This window comes from Syngnathus leptorhynchus, chromosome 7 (genome assembly GCF_054491065.1).
Source record: "Syngnathus leptorhynchus isolate UIUO chromosome 7, UIUO_Slep, whole genome shotgun sequence".
Classification (NCBI taxonomy): domain Eukaryota; kingdom Metazoa; phylum Chordata; class Actinopteri; order Syngnathiformes; family Syngnathidae; genus Syngnathus; species Syngnathus leptorhynchus.
This window is the reverse complement of record NC_141201.1, coordinates 437,843-457,500: the sequence shown is the minus strand read 5'-3', so window position 1 is coordinate 457,500 and position 19,658 is coordinate 437,843. Positions and strand designations below refer to the sequence as shown.

The following is a 19,658-nucleotide window of genomic DNA, read 5'->3' as shown; positions in this document are numbered from 1 at the left end:
TAATGATGATCATTTGTATTGGTAACTATTCACAAGGTTTGCGCAGCCATAGAAAAAGGTGTAGGCTATGAGGATTGCATACAACTGATCATAGAAATGTTTTTGTGCGCTTCAAAAATATAGATGAAGACTTGACGATCGTGGGAGGGAGGGAAGGAAGGAAGCGGCTTGCCATTTGAACATAACACGCTCTTGCGCTAACTTGAGGCCATCAAAGAAAAATGGCTGACAGCAGCAACCGGAGTGTTTTGGAAGCTGAGTAAGGAGAACAATAGCTGATTGCATCATCGCCCTAAAAATGGAACACAGCGACATGCCAATTATCAAAGAATATTCACATCAATCGTCAACAACGGCGGTCCTGATACGGAACCCCGAGGCGCTCGCTACATTTGGCTTATGTTTGTACTGCATACAGAGCTGGTTTTTGTTCAAATATTATTGGCGGCTTTAAACGAATCATTGGAATTAAATTGGTCTTCATACAATGATAATACAAGTCCTAATCAAGCTACGAGTGTACTTCTCTGCCTTTCCCAGTCTTTTTTTGTGCTCCAATATCTGTGCTTCTGCTCAAGTGCAGAGAGGGCGTACTTTTGCCACCTCTGTTCCGAGAGCGGCGTGCCCAGCCCAGCCCAACTGAGGAGGGCGAAAGCGAGCGAGCAAACTAAGGAGAAACAGATGGACTTCCACCGCTGTTATGTCAGTTGGGAGGAGAGGGACGGACAGACGGATGGACGGACGGACGGACGGACGGACGGGCGGGCCAGCCGGCTGGCCGGGCGGGCGGGCGTTTGAGTTGCGTCCTGATGTGACCTGCTGACATAAAAAATATTACAAATCACAGTCCATCTGCACTGAATATATATTGTTTAGCCCTAAAGCACAAGCCAGGCAGGTAAGTGGGCTCACCGGTGCATGTGTGTGCTCCCTTAAAAGACCTTCAATTACAAATCACAAAAAACATTGAAAAGTAAGTGAGTGTCCCATGACAACATGGAAATTCTTTTTGCTACGATTGGACACATTTGGATTACACAACGTTGACCTCGGAGCGGCCAACTCGACTACCTGCCCTGGTCTCATGACTGCAAACAATACCAGGCCTTTTGGCAGCCCGGCCGGCACGGCAAAAAAAATGGCAGTGAAAACACACAAGCCGCAGGCCCCTTCTTTGGATGGCTCCGAGCTGTTACGACACGCGTGCACGCACGCACGCACGCACGCAGGGCTCTTCTATTTACAGCAGCCGGCTCGCCCGCCCGCCCTCGCTCCTATCCCGTGATTTATAGCCAAAGCGGCCACGGCCAGGCTTTGCGGTGAGCTGCGACTGGCACGCCACTTCTGGTATTTCCTCCGGCGAGATAGTAGAGGAGTGAGTGTGTGTGTGTGTGTGTGTGTGTGTGTGTGTGTGTGTGTGTACGCGCGGTATGGGCGGGGAGCGCCAGCCAGCCAGCCAGCCAGCCACGTCGGAGGACAAATGGGGTGAAAGGCGCACAGGATGTAAACAAGGCCGTGAGCCAAGCAACAAAGAAGCAGGAGGAATGGCAACACGGCGGCCGGCGTTCACGCACGCCACAAATCTCAAAAGGGACAACTGCGACTTACAATTTCAATTGAGACCTAAAAAAGAGAAAGAAAGAAGTGCTTAGCAATTGAATTGGAGCACATGCGCAAAACATCCCCTTCCTGCTCTCAACTTTCGGGACACCTTGTGACACATGTTTTTGTGGCATTATTTAGCTCCATGAGTGACCACACGCACACGCACACGCACACGCACACGCACACGCACACGCACAGATGCGTATTCATCAGTGGCTCGTGTTGCAACAAGCACATCACGCACATCAATGGCTGGCCGGTGCAAAAGGTACAAAGTCTCCCTGCCTCCCTCCCTGCCTCCGTGAGTGCCATTCATGCTCTTATTCAAAAGCTCTATTAGATGTCATGACACGCTTGTTTACCTTTTTTTTTGGGTATGCGGGGAACATATGCGTTACCTGAGCCTAGCTTGAGTCACCTGCTTCCAGTACGCTCGGCAGAGACATTTGAAAACAACACCTACAACAACAACAACAACAACAACAACAACATCAGCAGCAGCAGCGGCGCAGGGGCACGGGAACAACCACGTGCCGGCCGGCCGGCTGGCCGGCTGGACACGTTCCCGTCGCTCGCTTTGACTCCAAAACATAGGCCTCGCTCGGCTTTGTTTGTCAGGCTCTGGGATTTCCCTTGGCACAAAATGAAGGCACCGTGATGTCACCCAGTGATGTCATCGCGGCGGGATGAGGATGAAAGTTACGGGGACCGTGCCTCGCCTCCACTTGCTGAAAATGACTCACGTTACTGCCGTACTGAGAATCTAAAAGAGGAGCTGAGTCTCCAATTCTCGGCCCAAATCACTTTGGACAAGGTATGCGATTGAATCTGCTTTGAAAAGCTTCCGCAAATGCTGTTTTTCACTCTCGAGATGGGAGAAGACTACGACTTTGTTCATTCGTGTGGAGCGAGTGGGAATGTTGGACTCAGGCGGGGACGCTTTTGACTCACTTCAAGTCTAGACTGAGAGCAGAGCCACTTTTTAATTCATTCCATTCACGTGCGGCTTTTTGTCCTCATTTTTATTGTCTTGCTCACCCGCCCGCCCGCCCGCCCGCCGCAAAGGATGAATACGTAGGTCTTCTGGCAATTCTTCCGTGGTTATTTATGATGACACCAGTGGGTGCGTCGCAAACGTAATGGCAATGAGATTTGAAAGCATTTTGGTCGACGTTGAAAGAATGTGAAAACCGAGTGGTGTCGCTATGGCAACCGCGCCGTGAGTTGCCCGCTAACACTGGCGCGATTACAGTCGAGATAGACGGACGTGAGCGGGAATGAAAGTGACAAATGCTTTATTAGCTACACCGAAGGACTTCCCATTCCAAATGGAAAGAGCCCAAAGTACAAGCACAACAAATATTTTCAACGTTGGAATTGATCTCATCGCCCCGAAACTTATGTTCCTGGAATCAGAGATTCTGATTTTGGACCGGCGCGTACAGAAACACCTCCAAAACACCTTGCAATTGAATTTCTCTCGTCTTCTGTTATTGATTCAGAGAGGAAGGAGAGGGGCTCGCCCCACGCTGGCTAGCTGGCTGGAGGCGGGACGCTGGTAATTCGGGGACAGGCCGGGGGCACGGTGCCAGCCAATTAGAGAGGCGGCCCGCGGGAGACGTTTTAATTTGCGCCGCCATGTGCACAGGCATGCGCCTCGGCTCCTCTCATTAGGTCGGCGGCGGGCCAGCCAGCCGGCCAACTGGTCGGCCGGCCCGCCGCCGTCTTCTGAGAAACGCGGCCGAGCCGAGACGCGCAGCCGCTCGGCGTATTAGGCGCTTATTTATTTAGTGAGTATTAGCTTCAGCGAGCGGGCGCTGCCGGCACCGTAGATGAGCAAGAGTGCAGAAAACGACACGCCAGCGCTTTGTGGGAAACGTTGGAAAGACCTGCGCTGAGGGCAAAGGTGGAATCTGTGCTATTCTGAGTAACAGGAATTCCAAATGTGTTGTATTCAATCAATTTCACAATGCTTTCTACCATATTGCAAAGAAGCCATTATCCCCATAAAGGTGCACTCGTAAGGATTCACATGCTTTGCATCATGCCAGGCCATTCTGAAGGACGCAAACAACTGCGTGGAACTGGAAAAGAAGCTCAAAGTGACAAGGTAAGCCTTCAGCCACGCGGGCAGCCACGCGGGCAGCCACGCGGGCAGCCACGCGGGCGGGCAGCCACGCGGGCGGGCAGCCAGGCAGCCACGCAGGCCGTGGCGCACGCTTGGGCTTGGGCTTGGAGGCACGGTGTCTATCGCACGGCCGTAAGCGGGTTACCGCGTGTCATCTGACAACTAATTGGGCCACATTAAGCTCTCTGCCAGCGATGATTAGCTCATCATGGCGGGGATGATGGAGAGGACGGCGAGGCTAGATCGGGTCCGGCGGGATGCGCCGACACGTCTCCGCTGACTGGGCCGGCCGGGAAGGAGAAGGCCCGCATCATTGTCTCCGCGGCGACAAACTCAGAAAGGCTGAACTTTTTTTTTTTGGGCCTTAAAATTCAATCGCGAGAGAATTGTTACGGGCTATTGACAACTTCATGCTTGCAATTAATAAGTGGTAGGGTATATTGTGACCTGACCTGGAGTAGCTGCTTCTCATTAGTGCGCCAAAGGTAATTAGCACTTGGAGTCCCACAGGAAGACAAAAGCCAGTCCAAAAGGACGCGCTCACTCACATGCTTGCTAAAATGTCTTTTCTTTCTTCATGCACTATGACAGAAATACGCAAATCCAAATTAGCGCTAATAATAATCATTTGCACTGAAATTAGCGATATGGCTTCGGTTGAAAAATAAAAAGAGATAGATAGGGGAGACGGGCGGGTTTTCATTTAAAAAAAAAAAAGAAAAGGAAAAATTGGCTTAGAGGGCCATTTGGATCCCCAATTAGTTCAAGGGAAAAGTTACAAATGCCAAGTATTCGCAAGGACGTCTCTGTTTGGAAGCCGCTTACAAGAAGAGCAACGTATCCCTCAATAGCTCACGTAAGCAACTCAGCAGCTTTTTAAGTGTCCAAACGCAGAGCGGAAAAAAAGCGGCCACAACTTGAACACTTTGACCAAAACAGTTTGCATCGCTCGAGCCTCCGTGTCGGCCGACCGACCGACCACCTGCCCTTTCCCACCGGCTCCGGCCGTCAATCACAACACAGCTTGCCGGGCAACCTGACTTCAGGACCGGACCGGGTCAAAGGCAAAAGCCAACAAGCGTCACGTCGACAAAAACAGAGCCACGCCGAGCAGCAGACTGTTCAGCAAAACAAAAATAAACATTGGCCTCCACAAACCGATCAGTGCCAAACACATTTGGCGCCATCGCATTTACTCTACGTTAACACACACACACACACACACACACACACGTGGGCGGTGTCTCAGGTGTTACACTTAATATCAGCGGCATCCCATGCGAGATGAGACGGCAAGCGCAAGAAAACAGGCCTGACCTGTAACGGTAGGAACGCGCTCTGACAAGTCCGGACAAGGCCTGGGGCTCTGTAGCACCGACGGGCTGGGCTGGGCTCCCTGGGGTGCGCCAGCACCAGCGCCAGCCTGGCCTGGGAGCAGGTGGAGGGCCGACAACTCGGACGGCTGCGACTCCCACAGCTCATCGTCCATGTTCTACACACTTAGCCGTGCCGACATTCTTTATGGAAAGCAACTCTTTGAGTCCAAGCAATCAAGATGAAGAAGGATCAAAACATGGAAACGGTGGCAGCAGATGCACTCTCCAGTAGTCCGTTTGGCTGACTCACGCTCGCTCGCTCGCTCGCTCGTCGCCCACAATGTAAAAGTCGGACTCTTGTTTCCACGGCAACCATCACGCAGACGCACAATGGGCCACTTGCCTCACCATGTCAGACAAATGATAGCAAGTGCATTCAGTTGGGATGGCAATTTGCGGCTCTTCATATGTTCATGAATGTACTTGACTACTTTGGCGGATATGCAAGAAAAAAATGGCTGCAGTGGAAAGTACACACACACACACACACGGTCATCAATCACAGCGTGTTAAAAACAAATCAAGTTTTTATGAAAGGCTTTCAGGATTTTATCGGACTTCCTACTCGGGGGGTCAAAGCGGGCTTCCTGCTTCTTAATCAACGCGGGCAACGGCGCACGTCCGACGCTGCGGAGAAAGTCGTGACCTTTTGTTCGCATGAATAGCAGGAAACGTGCCAGTGGCGTGAGACCACGGACGGCACAAGGACGGACCCCCGTGCGGCGGGCGCTTCTCTGGAGCGGGACAGCTGCTCGGGTGGGCCCCTGATTCATTTGCTCAGTCAACAGCACAAGCTCGCAGTGACTCACGGGCCCATTTGGACATTTTGTTGAACTCCACACAAACCCAGCACGCACATCCAAAGAAAGGAGTGAGCGGCCAGCCCCGTGCCTGCCTGGCTGGCTTAATGATTTGGTCACTTGTTTTTCGGGGTCACTCACACCTGAGCGACAGACAGAGCAGTCAAAATAAACGTCAGCGTGACACCGCTCATGTGACAAACGTCCGCCGCGGCGGCGGCGCCTCCAAATGGAACGAAAGAAATGTTAAGCTCCCGTGGGCGTGCGTCGCCACATGACACGAGTGTTGCGCAACTACGACAAGAAGAGAAGCAAAGGACTTTGGCATGAATCACAGCACCAGTGACCTACTTTGACTTGTAAACAGTCCCACTCAAAGTTGACAAGGGAAATGGCCATCAAGTGGTATTGCACCTGTCTGTCCATTGTGTAATGCCCTTCCTTCTTTCTATCGGTTGAGATTTATACAACAAACGGCGGTGACAATGAACGGCGTCTCCGGTTCTGCCTTGACGTCGGCCAGCGCTCCTTTGGCCGCACCGAGTGACGACGACGACGTTAATGAGAAGCGTACACACGAGCGGGTGACTCACGCTTTTCCATTTGCGTCGACGACGACAGTATGGGCCGCGGCGGGAGTGGCTATGCGCTGACTTAAGCTGCTTTGGAAACGGACCAAACGGGCGCAAAACAATTTCATTCATGCAGAGAGATAATGAGGCGGGCTTCACGTTGAGCGGCGGCCTGGCCCGGCCCGGCCTGGCCCGGCCATGCCCGGCCCGGCCCTGCCCTGCCGCTTGCTTAAAGTGGCCTTCTTATTCCACATGCTATCGTTGTGTTAAAATCCGCACGTTGCATGATATCATTTGACAGCCAGCCCCATCTGGAACATGTTGTGCAAGCGTACCTAATGGATCGCCCGGACAAAAGATGTGACGGGCTCATTTCTCGGAGAGTCTCCAAATGATGATGATTACCATTGGCCGTTGCCAAACGAGTCTACTTGGCCTCCACTTGACCCGGGTTTACAGGAAGGAAGGAAGGAAGGAAGGAAGGAAGCACAAAACGGATGCTATATGTTGAAAATTTGGATTTGCACCAGCGCTGCGCAAAAGGCTACCGTGACTCAGCACTTGTGACATTTTCTCAAGATAAAAGAGCCACCAAATCCAGCGGGAAAGTGTCTCGTCCCGTCCCGTCCCGCGGCGATCAAAAGGTGACTCAACGCTTGAGTCGTGCAAAAGCGTGGAACAATTCAAAGCTTTATTACACCTGCCACATCGCGAGCCGGGGAAATTCCGCTCCGCTCAGAATGCGAGTGAAGTGAAGTGAAGTCAGCATGCAGGCATGCTTCACGTGGTGCGTGAGGTGAAGGGCTATTAGGGCAAAGGCGAGGACCACGACTGCTGCTGCGGGTTACTCAGTAACCTGCGCGCTCCTCTTCACATCACACACACACGCACGCACGCACGCACTCGTACGCGGGCGCAGGCTAGCACAAACACAAATTGACTCGCACGTGCACACTCTCTCGACACACAACCCCCACACATAGACACTCACGCTCAAACATAGACGTGTAGCCCTCCAGGCGCGTGCACACACAGCACACAACTCCACATGACACAAAAGCACACGCACGCACTGCAGTGCAGCTGCACGGATGAAGCAATCATTTGGTTCTCAAACGTGTGTGTGTGTGTGTGTTTCTTTGAAAAGACACTTGAGGAGCCGCCAGATGTGCGACCCAAAAAACACAGTCCGTCCCAAACACACACACACAAGTCAGCCGATCACCTACGTAAATGATGCCTTCCTTAAGAACGAATTGGGAGTCCAATTGGACGTGCGGTGCTGCTGTTTTGGTTAGCAAACTCTTCAATGTCACGGAATCGACAAACAACTAGCGTTACTGTTCTTCTAGCGGACTTATTTGAGGGAGGCGTTCATTTTCCCAAGTAAGTCTGAGTGCACGACAGCAATGAGTAATGATTGACAGGGTGCGGCATGACTCAGGCGCGCGCTTGTTAGCTAGCGCTCATGTTCTCCTTCCTGACTGGGGTCCAAACTCCACAAAAATATGTCCATTTGTCCAAAGAAAGGCGTGCACATGACACGGCCGGCTAAACAACGACAATTAGCGTCGGGGGGGGGGGGGTCGCGGGGGAGAGGAGCTGGCACGAAGCGTTCCCAACAAGTTTCTTCCGGGAAGAGAAGCCGACACAATGCCGCGCAAAACACGGGCAGCCTGACAACTCCGTGTTGCCAAAAGCGGCGGCGTTAGGAAAGAAGTAGGCCATATTGCTGCCGTAACCATTTCTAATTTGGTTTGCCAAAATATGATAGAATTTATAGAATAGATCCAAAATTTCACAGGAGGGATGGGGCCCACCTACATATAAAAAAGGGAGGAGAGCTTGTTACTCCATTTTTGACAGGTCGGCTAGTCAATCATCGCTAGGCAAATGGCGACGTGGCCGCCGAAGCGTTGTTGATAGGGCCACCTGGACGTGCATCTGGTCTGGCCAGGGGGTGCAGATGGACGCGCATTCATAGGCGGGCGGGCGGGCGGACAAGCGGCCGATGCATGTGGCCCAATCACGACACGCATCAAAAAACAACAACAACAATCCCAAGAAAGAAAGCGGCTCAATTGTGCCATTTGTGTTTGAAGTCCCAACTTGCCAGTGTCCCTCGTCTTAATGGGAGCTTGTTACATAACGGCCTCCGCTGAGAGGGGGGCTAACCTTTGCCCGATAACAAAAGCAACTTGGACAAAAAATTACCATGCAAAGGCAAAGGGGGGGGGGGTATTCATAATTGAGATGGTTATGTAATCATGAATCATACTGTATTAGAAGGGGGGTGATAAACATTTTCATTCATGGCACAAAGTCCAACTTTAGCCAACAAAAGCACAAAGGAACACAGTCAGGTGTGCTAGCTACATCAGCGGCTGCCAACGGAGCGGTTCCAAACTATTTGCTGGGTGGCATCATCCAAGATTAAAACGAGCGCGTCTGTTTAACAGGACGGGGAGGAGATGCCCAGGCGTTCCACGTCTTAACGGAAGTGTCCGGGACCAGAAGAACTGGAGTGACCCCAGTGTCAGTGTTGGCTGCCACCAGGCTTGATGTCATGACACAACGTCCGAACTCACTCTGTCAGCGATACGCTATCAGACGCAGCCGTGTCGGCACGGTGGTGCAAACTCCTCGTCGAGGTGCAAAATGCCACACGATGGTCGTGATATTTGGAGCACACGCTATAGCTCATTAGGTACGGTTACACTTTGGAAGCCTCATTTTTGAATCAGTTCTACAAATATGACGTCGGCACAGGAAACTTTTTTTATTCTGACGTCGCCAGATGAGTACGAGCATAGAGGTGGAGGACTTTGTTGTTGTGCCAAATGTACAATCAAGTTTTGGGGGGAAAAGCTATGTGGGGAAATGTTGAAGAATGACCCCAAAAGGTTTTCAATGGGCTTAAACATCTGCTTTATATCCTACAAAGAAGAGAGTTGTTTGCGGCATATTAACGCAATAACAATAACTGGGTGAGCTTCCGCAGACAAGACGTGGGAGCTGACTCACAGGCCACAGGACCTCGCCTAACGTGTACACGTCTGTGTTAGGATTACGCATGACCACATGGCTCTGGAAATAACCTGCAGCGGTCCTCACGAGAGCAGGGCCCGGACCTGCTGGGGGGATCTGGGAAGGAGGCGCTCGGGGTCCTTGTAGGCGTTGGCCGGGGCGCCGAGCGCCGCGTGCGCGTCCCCGTAGGCCCGGCACACCAGCTCGGTGGACTGCGAGAAGATCTGCTCCCTGCCAGAACATGTGATAAAGAGACTTTATGTAGAAAACAATTGGTGGGACGGACGGACGGACGGACTCATGCGTCCAAAATCCACCAATTGAAATTCCCATTGAGAAATTCTCCAGCCATTTGCAACCTCAATACGCAAGAAATCTCGCTCAAGAGAAGAAAAAGCACAAAACAACAAAAAGAGCATTTGCGCTCTTGGTGCTTTTTTTGCTCATCGCCATCGAGACGATTTCAGAGAACCGCCGAAATGGACCGGAAGCTAATTAATGGCGTCCTGCCCATTAGGCCCGCGGCGTCCATTAATAGAGAACATTAACCTAGGGTACAGAGTGCACCTCAAGCCGGCCGGCCGCACTTCCCAGTAAACGCGACTCACAGCGCGCCGGCGGCTAAAAGCTCACGCGCTGTGCTGCGCTACCTCTCGCCCTCCCTCCCTCCCTCCCTCCCTCCCTCCCTCCCTCCGCGTCAGACGGGCAAACAAATGAAAAGTCGAGTGGAATGTTTTGTTGGGAGCGTGCCACGTGAGGGTCCAGTCACACTCACTTGATGGCGGCGCTCAGCAGGAAGTTGAGCTGAGGCATCACCAGGCTGTCGGGAGACGACAGGTAGCGGTCGAACTGGACCTGCGGGGCCGCAAACATCGGCGACGCGTCCACACAATTAGCATCAGTGGCGTCAAAGAAAAAAGCTTTGGCCATTTGCCGCATCAAACGCACTCACCATAGCCCCTTTCACCGAGGAGACGTCCATGCCGGGCAGGAGGGACAAAGGACCCTGACAACCACAAGACATTTTCATTCGCTCAAATGTGGACAATCAAGGCCTCAGTCAAGACAGCCATTTTGTTTACGTGGCAACCTTGAATGAAGCACAACGTATCGTGAGTAGCGAGTCGACTGCCTCTGGAGCAACGACACAAGCGGCAGCCGTCCGCCTTCTCGTCCCGTACCAGAGAAAATGACGGGGCGGAAACATTTGGCCGATAGGGAAAGACAACCTTGAAGGCTGAGAAAAGTCGCCGTGCCGTGCAGACACACACACACACACACAGACTTGCTCTCCTCCAACACACGCGCAACTATTTTGGGCAAGGCCACCCGGGAAGACGACGACGCTTGGGCGGGGCGCGGCGAGGCGCTTCTGTCCCGGCGTGACCCGCCCGCGCCGTCACGACACTCACCGCAGCTATGGCTACCGTCGGGCCCGGACTGTCGCACGCTTCGCTTGTGTTCATAGCGGAAGAAATAAAAGCATACAATAGGACTCGGGCGGTATGGTAACCGTGGCGACGGCGCCGTAAACACCACACTTGGCACGGAACTGCTCGCGGACCCGTTTAGTCAGTTGAAAAAAAAAGTCAATCATTTTTGAAATGTTTCTATGAAGCGTCATCCTAAATCCCACCGGCCTAAGCTAACAAATGAAGATATGTTCTGGGAGACCTGCTCGGCGTTGTGCTGTTGCACACAGTTGTAGATGTAGCTAAGGCCCGTCCTGGTCAGCACGTAGGAGGCCTGCTCGTTGATCAGCGTGTCAAGGTGAGCCTCGATCTGCCCAAACAGAATAAGCGGAGCCGGTGAGTGCTTGAAGCCCGGAGGGGGGGGGGGAGGGGGCTGCCATTGTGAGCAAAGGGTACTCGAGCCTAATGGAGCGTTAGGACGTGTTCAAATTAGACAAGTGATAGACAGACCACAAACTTCATCAGAGTGGAGGAGGAAGGAGGAAAAAAAAACATTCGAAAGGGGCGGCTGGACGTGGGTTACTTTGGAAACAGGAAAGAACGGCCATGGACACTTTAAGAGGTTAATGAAACCTGGAATGGGCTAATGCCTACCTGGAACTCCAGCATCTCCAGCCTCTTATCTGTGAACTCAAAGAGCGCCAGCGTGGTCTTCATCACATACAGCGAGTTAACCATGTAGGTGGCCATGTCGGTCGTGCCCAGGTTACTGGCAGACACCGTGCACAGCTGCAGGAGGGGGTCCAGAATGCACGAGAGCACCTGCCAAAAGGGGAACCGGTTCAAAGGACACCACCAGACGGAGCCAAAAGCCATTACCTGGGCAAAGTCGGCCTGACGAGCACCCACGGGGACCACGGAGGAGTCGTGAGAGGCCAGAACCTCCCTGAGGAGGGTCAACGTCTGGGTGAGGGAAGCGGTGGGGCCCAGGTCAGGAGGCGGGAGCTCCACCTACAAAGAAAAACAGCCCTATCTGAAATTTCGCCCACACAACGAGATTCTCGGCGCCATTTGAAAGAAGCTGCAACATTTTGCGTGTCCCATCATCATCATCATCATCTCAGTATGTCCTCCGCAGGTAATCTGTGAGTGCGTTGCGCTTCTAATGAAAAGGACGCTGATTAAATCTTCTGGCAGACAAGGCAAAAAGGGTCCGGGCAATCTTTTGTGCACCTAATGGTGCTCATTACCAGAAGAGCGCGTTCCCGGCATTAGCTGCAATCGACACTGAAGCCCGGAGAGGCCTTCAATCGGATTAGCGGCGGGCCCGGCGGATATCGATCGGGAGCCAGCTGGAGCCCGCCGCTACGTGCCGCCGTACATTTGGACGGCAATTTAAGCAAAAGAAGAAGTGTGTGTGCTGAGGGCCGCTCGGATGAATGCGGCGGGGGGGGGGGGGGGGAGAAAATGTTTTCCACAGCTCCACAAACAAAGGTGACGGCAGCTTAATGTTTTCCCTCATCATCGCTGACGCCTTCAATGAAGCTTACGTACTTTTGCATTTTGGAAACAACGAGTCCAGTCTGGCCGATGCATTTTACACGGCATTTTTGTTTGTGATGTGGATTAGCATCAGCTTTCGGATTTGCCTGAGGAGGACGGCGTCCGGTCCTACCGGCGTACCTTGTCCATGAGTCTGCTGGCGTGAAGGCTGAGGCTGTTGAAGAACATCTTTTTGCTGAGCATGTGCATCTCCTCCACGGTCATGAGCAAAGAGGCCGCGCTGGTCCCCACGATGGCGCTAATGGTGTGGTGGTAGAACTTGAGCAGGTTGGACAGCTTGTAGAGCAGCACCGCGCCTGGCTCGGCCACAATCACCTGCTCGATGCGCACCTGGGGAGTAGTTTGCCAGACGTCAGAGCCAAAAGAGCAGCCAGGAGAGCTATTTGAGTGGACGCCGCTCACTTTCAGAGGACGACACGCTCCTTCTGTGATGTGTCCGACCACCTCCTGCGTGTTGTCCTCCACGCCTAGAAAAAAAGCCATTCAAATGCCCACCTATATTTATCGGAGGACATGAGGTGCCGTCGCTATACCCTGCAGGGTGACTTGCTTGAGCAGCGCTTCGAGGTGCTCCCTCTCCGAGGCGCTGGCCTGGTGCAGCCAGGCCAGCATGTCGCCGATGTACCTGCCGGAAGCAACCGCTTAAATTGGAGAGAGATCCGGCTTCATTTTAACCCGGCGGGAGGGAACACGCAATCGTGGCCCATCATGTTTCATTTCCCTTCCAGAGACAACGGCGCTCGCTCCTTTGGCTCTTTATGTAATACTTGCAAAGACAACAAGGTTTAGGTACAAACAGTGTGTGTGCGTGCGTGCGTGCGTGTGAAGGAGGGGTGCTGAGAAACAACTCAATGTTCTCAGAATGGCTGATGCCTCCGACTAACTAAAGGCTATTCTGCGGACCATTCTGAGAAAATCTCCCGGGAGAACACGGCTAATCAGGACACGCGCTGGTCAAATATCCGCTCGGTAAGAGTCGTCGGCGGCCTAACGAGCCAAAGGGTCATCTTGTACAGCTACTCTTGAGGACAAACACGCCTTCCCGATCAGACAATAAATGCTGTATGTCCGTTTCAACACACCAAATTCAATGTGATCAAACTGGACGATTAGCCATTGTCGTGAGCGGATGTTTACTTGATTGCTAGTTGAGCCTGTTTTCAACCGCTCTATTTCCCAATTGAAAATGGACGTGGTGCAAAAGCAGTCATTTTCCATTTTGGCTTCTACGTCTTGACAAGCTGCAAAATCATTTGAACGCCCTCGGCCGCCGTTATTCCTGTTAGAGTCGATGGATTACGCTTGTTCTGCTTTGGCCAAGTCAGCTACAAGTTTGAATTCAGCCTCTTCTCAGCCGTCACACGCTTGAGACTGCCGCTTCGAAATTTGGGCAAAAGATGCGGCCTGACGTGCTCATTGCCGCCATCTTTTGGCAGAAAGAAAACGGACAAGCGACACGGACGTCGGTGTCGTTCGTCTTTGCCACGTTACCTCATGGGGTCGTGTGAGTGCATTTCAATGGGACGGGGGGTTCCGCCCGGGCCCCCGCGCGTCAAGGCGTCGATGAAGCCGCGCACCACCGCGTTCCTGCGCGCCGTCCCAAACTCATCCAGGGCGTACCTGCGGGCAAAAGGGACACAGAGGTCGTGTGGGAACTCGGCGGCCGTGTTTTGGTGCCGTGGAGGTCGTTTGCAAAATGAAATCGGGCGCCCGGCTTACGGCGTTTCCACAAGGAAGGTGAAGGCTTTGTGAGACTAAACAGCAGATAGCGCAAGATTCCAGGAAAAACCCGGCCGGCTGCGAGCGTGACCTTGACTGGAGGAAGGCGGGGGGGGGGGGGGGGGGCAATGTCCCAAGGAGAATGTTGCCCATTGGGAACAAAAAAAAAACTGTAGAATGAACATGTGAAATTTGGCTCACTGTCATCTTGAGGAGAGTAAAAAGGCACTAATGGACATCAGCAACCTTGTGGAAAGACAGCAAGCAGTATTGCAGCAAGTAGAAAGGACGTCACTGCCCTGCAAATAACAACCGATTCAGCCTCGGCCATGAAAATCATTTTGAACCGAGAAAAAAAAAAGAAAGCAAGGAGCCGACATTCCAAAAAAAGTGTTGTCAAATGAGTGCAAAACGGCTTTTTAGTTGCAGCAGCTCCCATGAAAAAGTTCCACGAAAGAAGCACAGGATGTGAGGAGCAGCACTCCCCCCTAGTGCTGCTTTTAGTGACAAATGCGGCCGGCGCCGTTACTTGTAAAGGACGGGCCGATCCTGGAGGGCCTCCATGGCTTGCGTCAAGACGGGGCTGATATCGCACGTCTCCTGGCTTAATCCTCTGCACTCGTCTGGGGACAAAACTAGTATTAGTGCCGTCGTGATGAGCCGAGATCATCTGTCTTGTATTTCCTTCAAACTGCTACTGTATGTTGCATGAAAGTGAGATTGTGACATTTGCCACCTATTGGCGCAATGGAAGCATCTACCTCAAGTGGATGATGCAGCCTGTAGCTTATCTGTTGGGATAGCTACGGGCTATTAAGTATTCATTGGCTGTGTGTGCGTGCCGGACTTACTTTGAGCCCAGCGGTAGAGTTGCTCGTACGCCTCCTCCTGCAACACGGCCATCTGCTCCATGATCTCCAGCCTACGCCGCATTTACGTTCCATTCACACCGAGAGCGACAAGTGCAGTGCTGGGGGGGGGGGGATCAAAAAATACATACCCCGCAGTCTGCTGGTTGGTGCGCAACAGTATTTTAACATCCTCGTGGATTTGCTTCACTCGACACAGGGCTTTGAAGAAGTCCTAGAAAAGAAGAAGAAAAAAACTCCAACATAAAAGAAAACAAACTATTTGAATCATTTTTTTCAAATGTGGAAAAAAAAAAAAAAAGGCTGCCGCGGGCGGCATCGAGGTGTCGCTGTCTCGGCCCGTGCGGATTTGCAAACTCGCATATTAATAAACACAAGCCACTCGGGTTTCCCAAACATCCTGAGCTGACTTTGCAAGGGTGGGGAAAAGCTCACAATCGGCGAAGGTACCTCCGTAACGGGCGCATCTCTGGCTCGTCGCAGGGTGCTCATCTCCTCACTGGACAGCTGGAACTTGGCGAGGAAGGCCTGAGCCACCTGGGCCCTCACCTCAAGACGATGGCTAAAGCACAAGTCACAGCAGCAACATGAAAAGCCACCGGCACCAAAAAACGAGGCGGTTCAATGGAGTGCCAAGCATCCAGCAGGTGGCGGTCTCACACCAGGAGAAAAAAAAAAGGACTCAGCAGCAGCAGCAGCAGCAGCAGCAGCAGCAGCAGCAGCAGCAGCAGCAACATTGCTATCATTGCTGTCTGTATGAGGTGATAGTTTCCATGGTAACAAGCCCAATCACACTGGCAACTCGGGTCGGGACAGGACAACAATCCTACTGGTCTGACCTTCCATTTCTTGATTTCCAAATAATGGAATGAAAGGGGGCCAGGGGTTGAACTTTGAAATACCTCTGAGCACCACAATATAACATGTGCTGAAAATGCTCATTCATGTACAAGCAGTTGGGCACAACATACCAATTGTCTTTGTTCCGAGGGTCTGATGTAGGAAAACGAGCCATCGTTTTTCTTCATGAGTCACAATGACGAGTCAAACAAGTTTCAAATGTTGACGAGGGCTCGGTTGGTCAGTGACCTCTTTTAATTCAACATGCACGCTCCAAACAGTAGTCGAAAAAAGCGGGGGCCATTTTATAATATTTTCCATGAGCTATGAATACAATATGGGGTGCCAACATGTTCATGAATCAAACTTAGCCATGCGCACATTTTGCAAAAACAGAGTCGGTCTCAGCCTTGCTATCCTATCCTCACGGGACCAGAGCGAGCGACTTCCATTTGATGATTATTTTCTTTTTCGCTCCATCAAATGGAAATGAATGAGCTGATTGAATTGCATTTATCAGAAGCAAGGCTTTGCTGAGCTGCCCCAAACTGATTGATTTGATCTCTCCAGTGGCGACAATGACTATACAATCCCGTTAATGGCTCTGTCGTGCTGAAACCGACCCTCACGTTACCGGTGAAGACTTCATTTCGCTAATAGTGCCACTGCGAGCACGACGAGTCCGTTTTTCGGTTGTTGTTTTTTTAAACAGACAAGCCGCTGAGGTGAATGTGAATCTCTAACAAGGAACAAAAAAAAACAAACTTGAAGGCATTTTAGTTGCAAAATGGAGGAAGAATGCAGATTTCCTTCCATCTTAGCCAGGATTTTAATGGCCGTCTGTCCCCATAGTTTGCGTGCATGCGCCGGCGAGCGAGCGAGCGAGCGAGCGAGGTCCCATCGGGGAGCAGCCATGCGACGATTAACAGTCAGCTCAAGCGTGATAGCTTTTGTTTATGCTGTCGTCCGTCCGGCCGGCGTGTTCTCGGGAGAATTTGCACTGTGGAGGTCACACTGGCAACATTGGCTTGGCCTTAACAAGGGAGGGCTATTGGCCTATTCATCATTCAAACGTATCATCCATTAGTCATTGAAAAAAGAGGGGGGGGGCATCGTTTTTTTCTGTCCATAGCCCTGTTGAATAGCAAAAGAGTACTTTGCCGCCACCTTGTGGCATCTCTAAGACATGCCTTTTTCTGCGGCTAAGAAGTACATCTTCTATCGTTGGTCGTGTATTTTGTGTTTCAAAGATGAATACGAGCAATCAAAAACACGTTTTGTTTTTTTTAACATTTCACTCTAACAAGCCTTTTCGAAAAGTGAGTCGGCCTCATGGAGAAAACGTGACTCATCGGTTTGTCATTTGAACTGCAACGCCTCCGGCTCGCCGTCGGGATACGTCGGGACACGTCGGGCATGACGACGCGCTGCCATGTAAAAGCCGCTGCGCCGGCCAGGTGCTTTGTTACTTGGGCGCCGACAGCGTCATTCGACAAGGCGAACACCGCGCGGCGTAAAGATGACAAAAGAACGCCGGCGGGCAAACACGGCTCGCCCCCCCCGGCTCTCCTTGGACCGGCCGCCTGCCACCTTTGCTGGTGCAATCTGCCGCTCCTTTCCGTTTCATTAGAGCTGACAAATGACACGCTGCCGCCGGCTGATAAGATAGCGAGCAACGCAGGGCGAAAGGGGAGGGGGGTGACGGGCCTGCTGAGTAAACACGGCACGCCGGCATCCGCGCAGCGGGCCCCGCTCGCCGGCCGGCCGGCCGGCCAGAATGAGAGATTAGGTGGCAAATCTGGCTATTATGCAGAGGACAATGGGAGAGGACAGCGCCGGCCGGTCGCGTACGCGACAAGAAAAATCACTTGCGACAAGGTCGAAGCCGACCGAGTCGTCACTTGACTTTGTGCCGCTTTATGTCAAGAAGAAATCAAATAATTTGCTACTGTACACGTGTTGATTGCACATTTGCTCCGTTTTGCTGTGAGGAGTACTTTTCCAAAGAATATTTCCTACGTGGCGCGGTAAGCGTCTTGTGCTTAAGTGAGCTTTCATCCCCCTCGCTGTCCCTTTGACTGACACGTTGGTGTTTTTTTTTTTTTTTTTCCCGCTGGACTCAATCAGGCATTGTGGGAATTGCTGCTGCGGCGGCGGGCGCCGCTGGTGGTGGTACATCACAGCTGCTGTCACCGCTACCTTTTCTTGCCAAAAACACGGGCGCGTTCCCGTCAAGGTCGCTGAGCACGGAGGTCGCAGCCACGCATGCAAATGAGGCTGGGCTCCGGCTTGCAGCCAGCAGCGGGCGAGGCGAGGCGAGCTAACGCTGAACGCTCTTGTGAAAAATTCCATGAACAAACTGGGGCGCTTCTTTTTCATAATTTGGATATCAAGGATTAGGGTTATTAAGATTGCTGTTGTTTTTTTGCGTCAATACTTTTTTCTTTTTCCTTATTGCATTTAGAACAGCTGTCAGTTATATGCTATTCGCAAGTCTGGCACGCAAACCAATAAATTCCAGTCTGTTGTCAGCAAATATGGAAAATTGCATCTTGAATGAGGTTCGGGAGCGGGGACCGCTTTGATGTGCATTTCAACGCCAAGCCGGGGGAGGGATAGTGACCAGCCCTCCTTATGCAAATACAAGCGCAAATATTCATGCGGTGAATGATTCATTCATGACTCGCACTCATCACAAATACAGATCTTTGAGTTTGCACTTTTGGAAATGAATTTGCTTGCAAGCCTACCATCGATTTTTTTTCTTCTTATCAAGTTGCCATATTTTGTGACTCGCTAGGCTAACACTTCAAAAATCAAGGACAAGCGTGATAAAAATGGATGGATAGATAAATTGTGCGTATGCTTACTTTTCTCCTTGAAGCTTATTGGTTTTCACAGTCAAGTCCTGGGTTTGTTCCTTGGCGGCCTTTTGAAAATAAGAGAATCACAAACGTACATACATTACGTCAAATATAAGTACAAAGTGAGCGACATGCCATGATGACGCGTGAAGGTGCGGACCTTTAACCGGCTGGTCATCTCGGCGCAGCAGGTGCTCATGGCCTGAACGTCCTCGTGAACACTCTCGAGCTCCTGTGGAAAGACAGAAGGAGAAATGGTACCGCTTCCAGGGCTTGGGACCCATTGAAAGCCTCTTTTACCTCTTTGACTTGTTTAAATAGCCGCGCAAAGTCCTCATTGATGGCCAGGCTCCTTCGCTCGATGTCACCTCGCAGGTTCCTCCGCGTGCGCAGGCTGTTCTCAGTGAAGAACGCCGACAGGGCCGTCAGAGCTTCCAGCATCTCCTGCAATCGCGACACAAAAGGCAATCTGACAGTCTGGAGAGATCTACCAAAGGGATGCAGCCTTGAATTGAAAGAAAAGATGCTGCAATGACTTTTGCAACGTGTCTGCCCCCATTGCGCGTTTAGGCTATCGTTTAGCTAGCTGGCTCAGTTGCAGTCCGTCCGCGCGTTACCTTGTCATTGTCAAGTCGCGTCTCCAGTATTTTGTTCAGCTTCCTCGACAGCGGGTTGTTGGGCTGAGACGTCGCGTTTGGATTGTGTAACAAAACAGCAGAGGCGCTGTCGGCTGCCGATTCGACCTTAGCGTCTGCCATTGTACATACATCAGCAGGCGTCGTTCTTCTCCACGTCAGCTGGTTTTGTTTTGGTCCGTGCGGAATCAACGTCCGCTTGAGTAGTAGAAACAAAGACAACGGTGACAAGAGGTTCTGCTTTACGA

At 51.9% G+C, this 19,658-nt stretch overlaps 1 protein-coding gene across 1 annotated transcript in view; it reads right to left on the bottom strand.

Moving 5' to 3' along the window:
• Positions 1–9,385: 9,385 nt before the first annotated feature.
• The window catches only part of cog6 (component of oligomeric golgi complex 6), a 34,991-nt gene continuing 24,718 nt past the window's right edge, over positions 9,386–19,658 (bottom strand). The window contains exons 5-22 of the mRNA XM_085915753.1: positions 19,393–19,608; positions 19,076–19,219; positions 18,936–19,007; positions 18,782–18,840; positions 15,522–15,633; positions 15,203–15,285; positions 15,054–15,124; positions 14,732–14,825; positions 13,975–14,103; positions 13,017–13,108; positions 12,886–12,950; positions 12,604–12,813; positions 11,800–11,931; positions 11,575–11,742; positions 11,183–11,290; positions 10,461–10,514; positions 10,284–10,363; positions 9,386–9,739 (exon numbers count right to left, since the gene is read on the bottom strand). Of these exons, the coding sequence (XP_085771879.1) occupies positions 9,592–9,739; positions 10,284–10,363; positions 10,461–10,514; positions 11,183–11,290; positions 11,575–11,742; positions 11,800–11,931; positions 12,604–12,813; positions 12,886–12,950; positions 13,017–13,108; positions 13,975–14,103; positions 14,732–14,825; positions 15,054–15,124; positions 15,203–15,285; positions 15,522–15,633; positions 18,782–18,840; positions 18,936–19,007; positions 19,076–19,219; positions 19,393–19,533 (1,962 nt within the window). The 5' untranslated portion in view covers positions 19,534–19,608 and the 3' untranslated portion in view covers positions 9,386–9,591. The remainder of the gene's footprint in view (positions 9,740–10,283; positions 10,364–10,460; positions 10,515–11,182; positions 11,291–11,574; positions 11,743–11,799; positions 11,932–12,603; positions 12,814–12,885; positions 12,951–13,016; positions 13,109–13,974; positions 14,104–14,731; positions 14,826–15,053; positions 15,125–15,202; positions 15,286–15,521; positions 15,634–18,781; positions 18,841–18,935; positions 19,008–19,075; positions 19,220–19,392; positions 19,609–19,658) is intronic.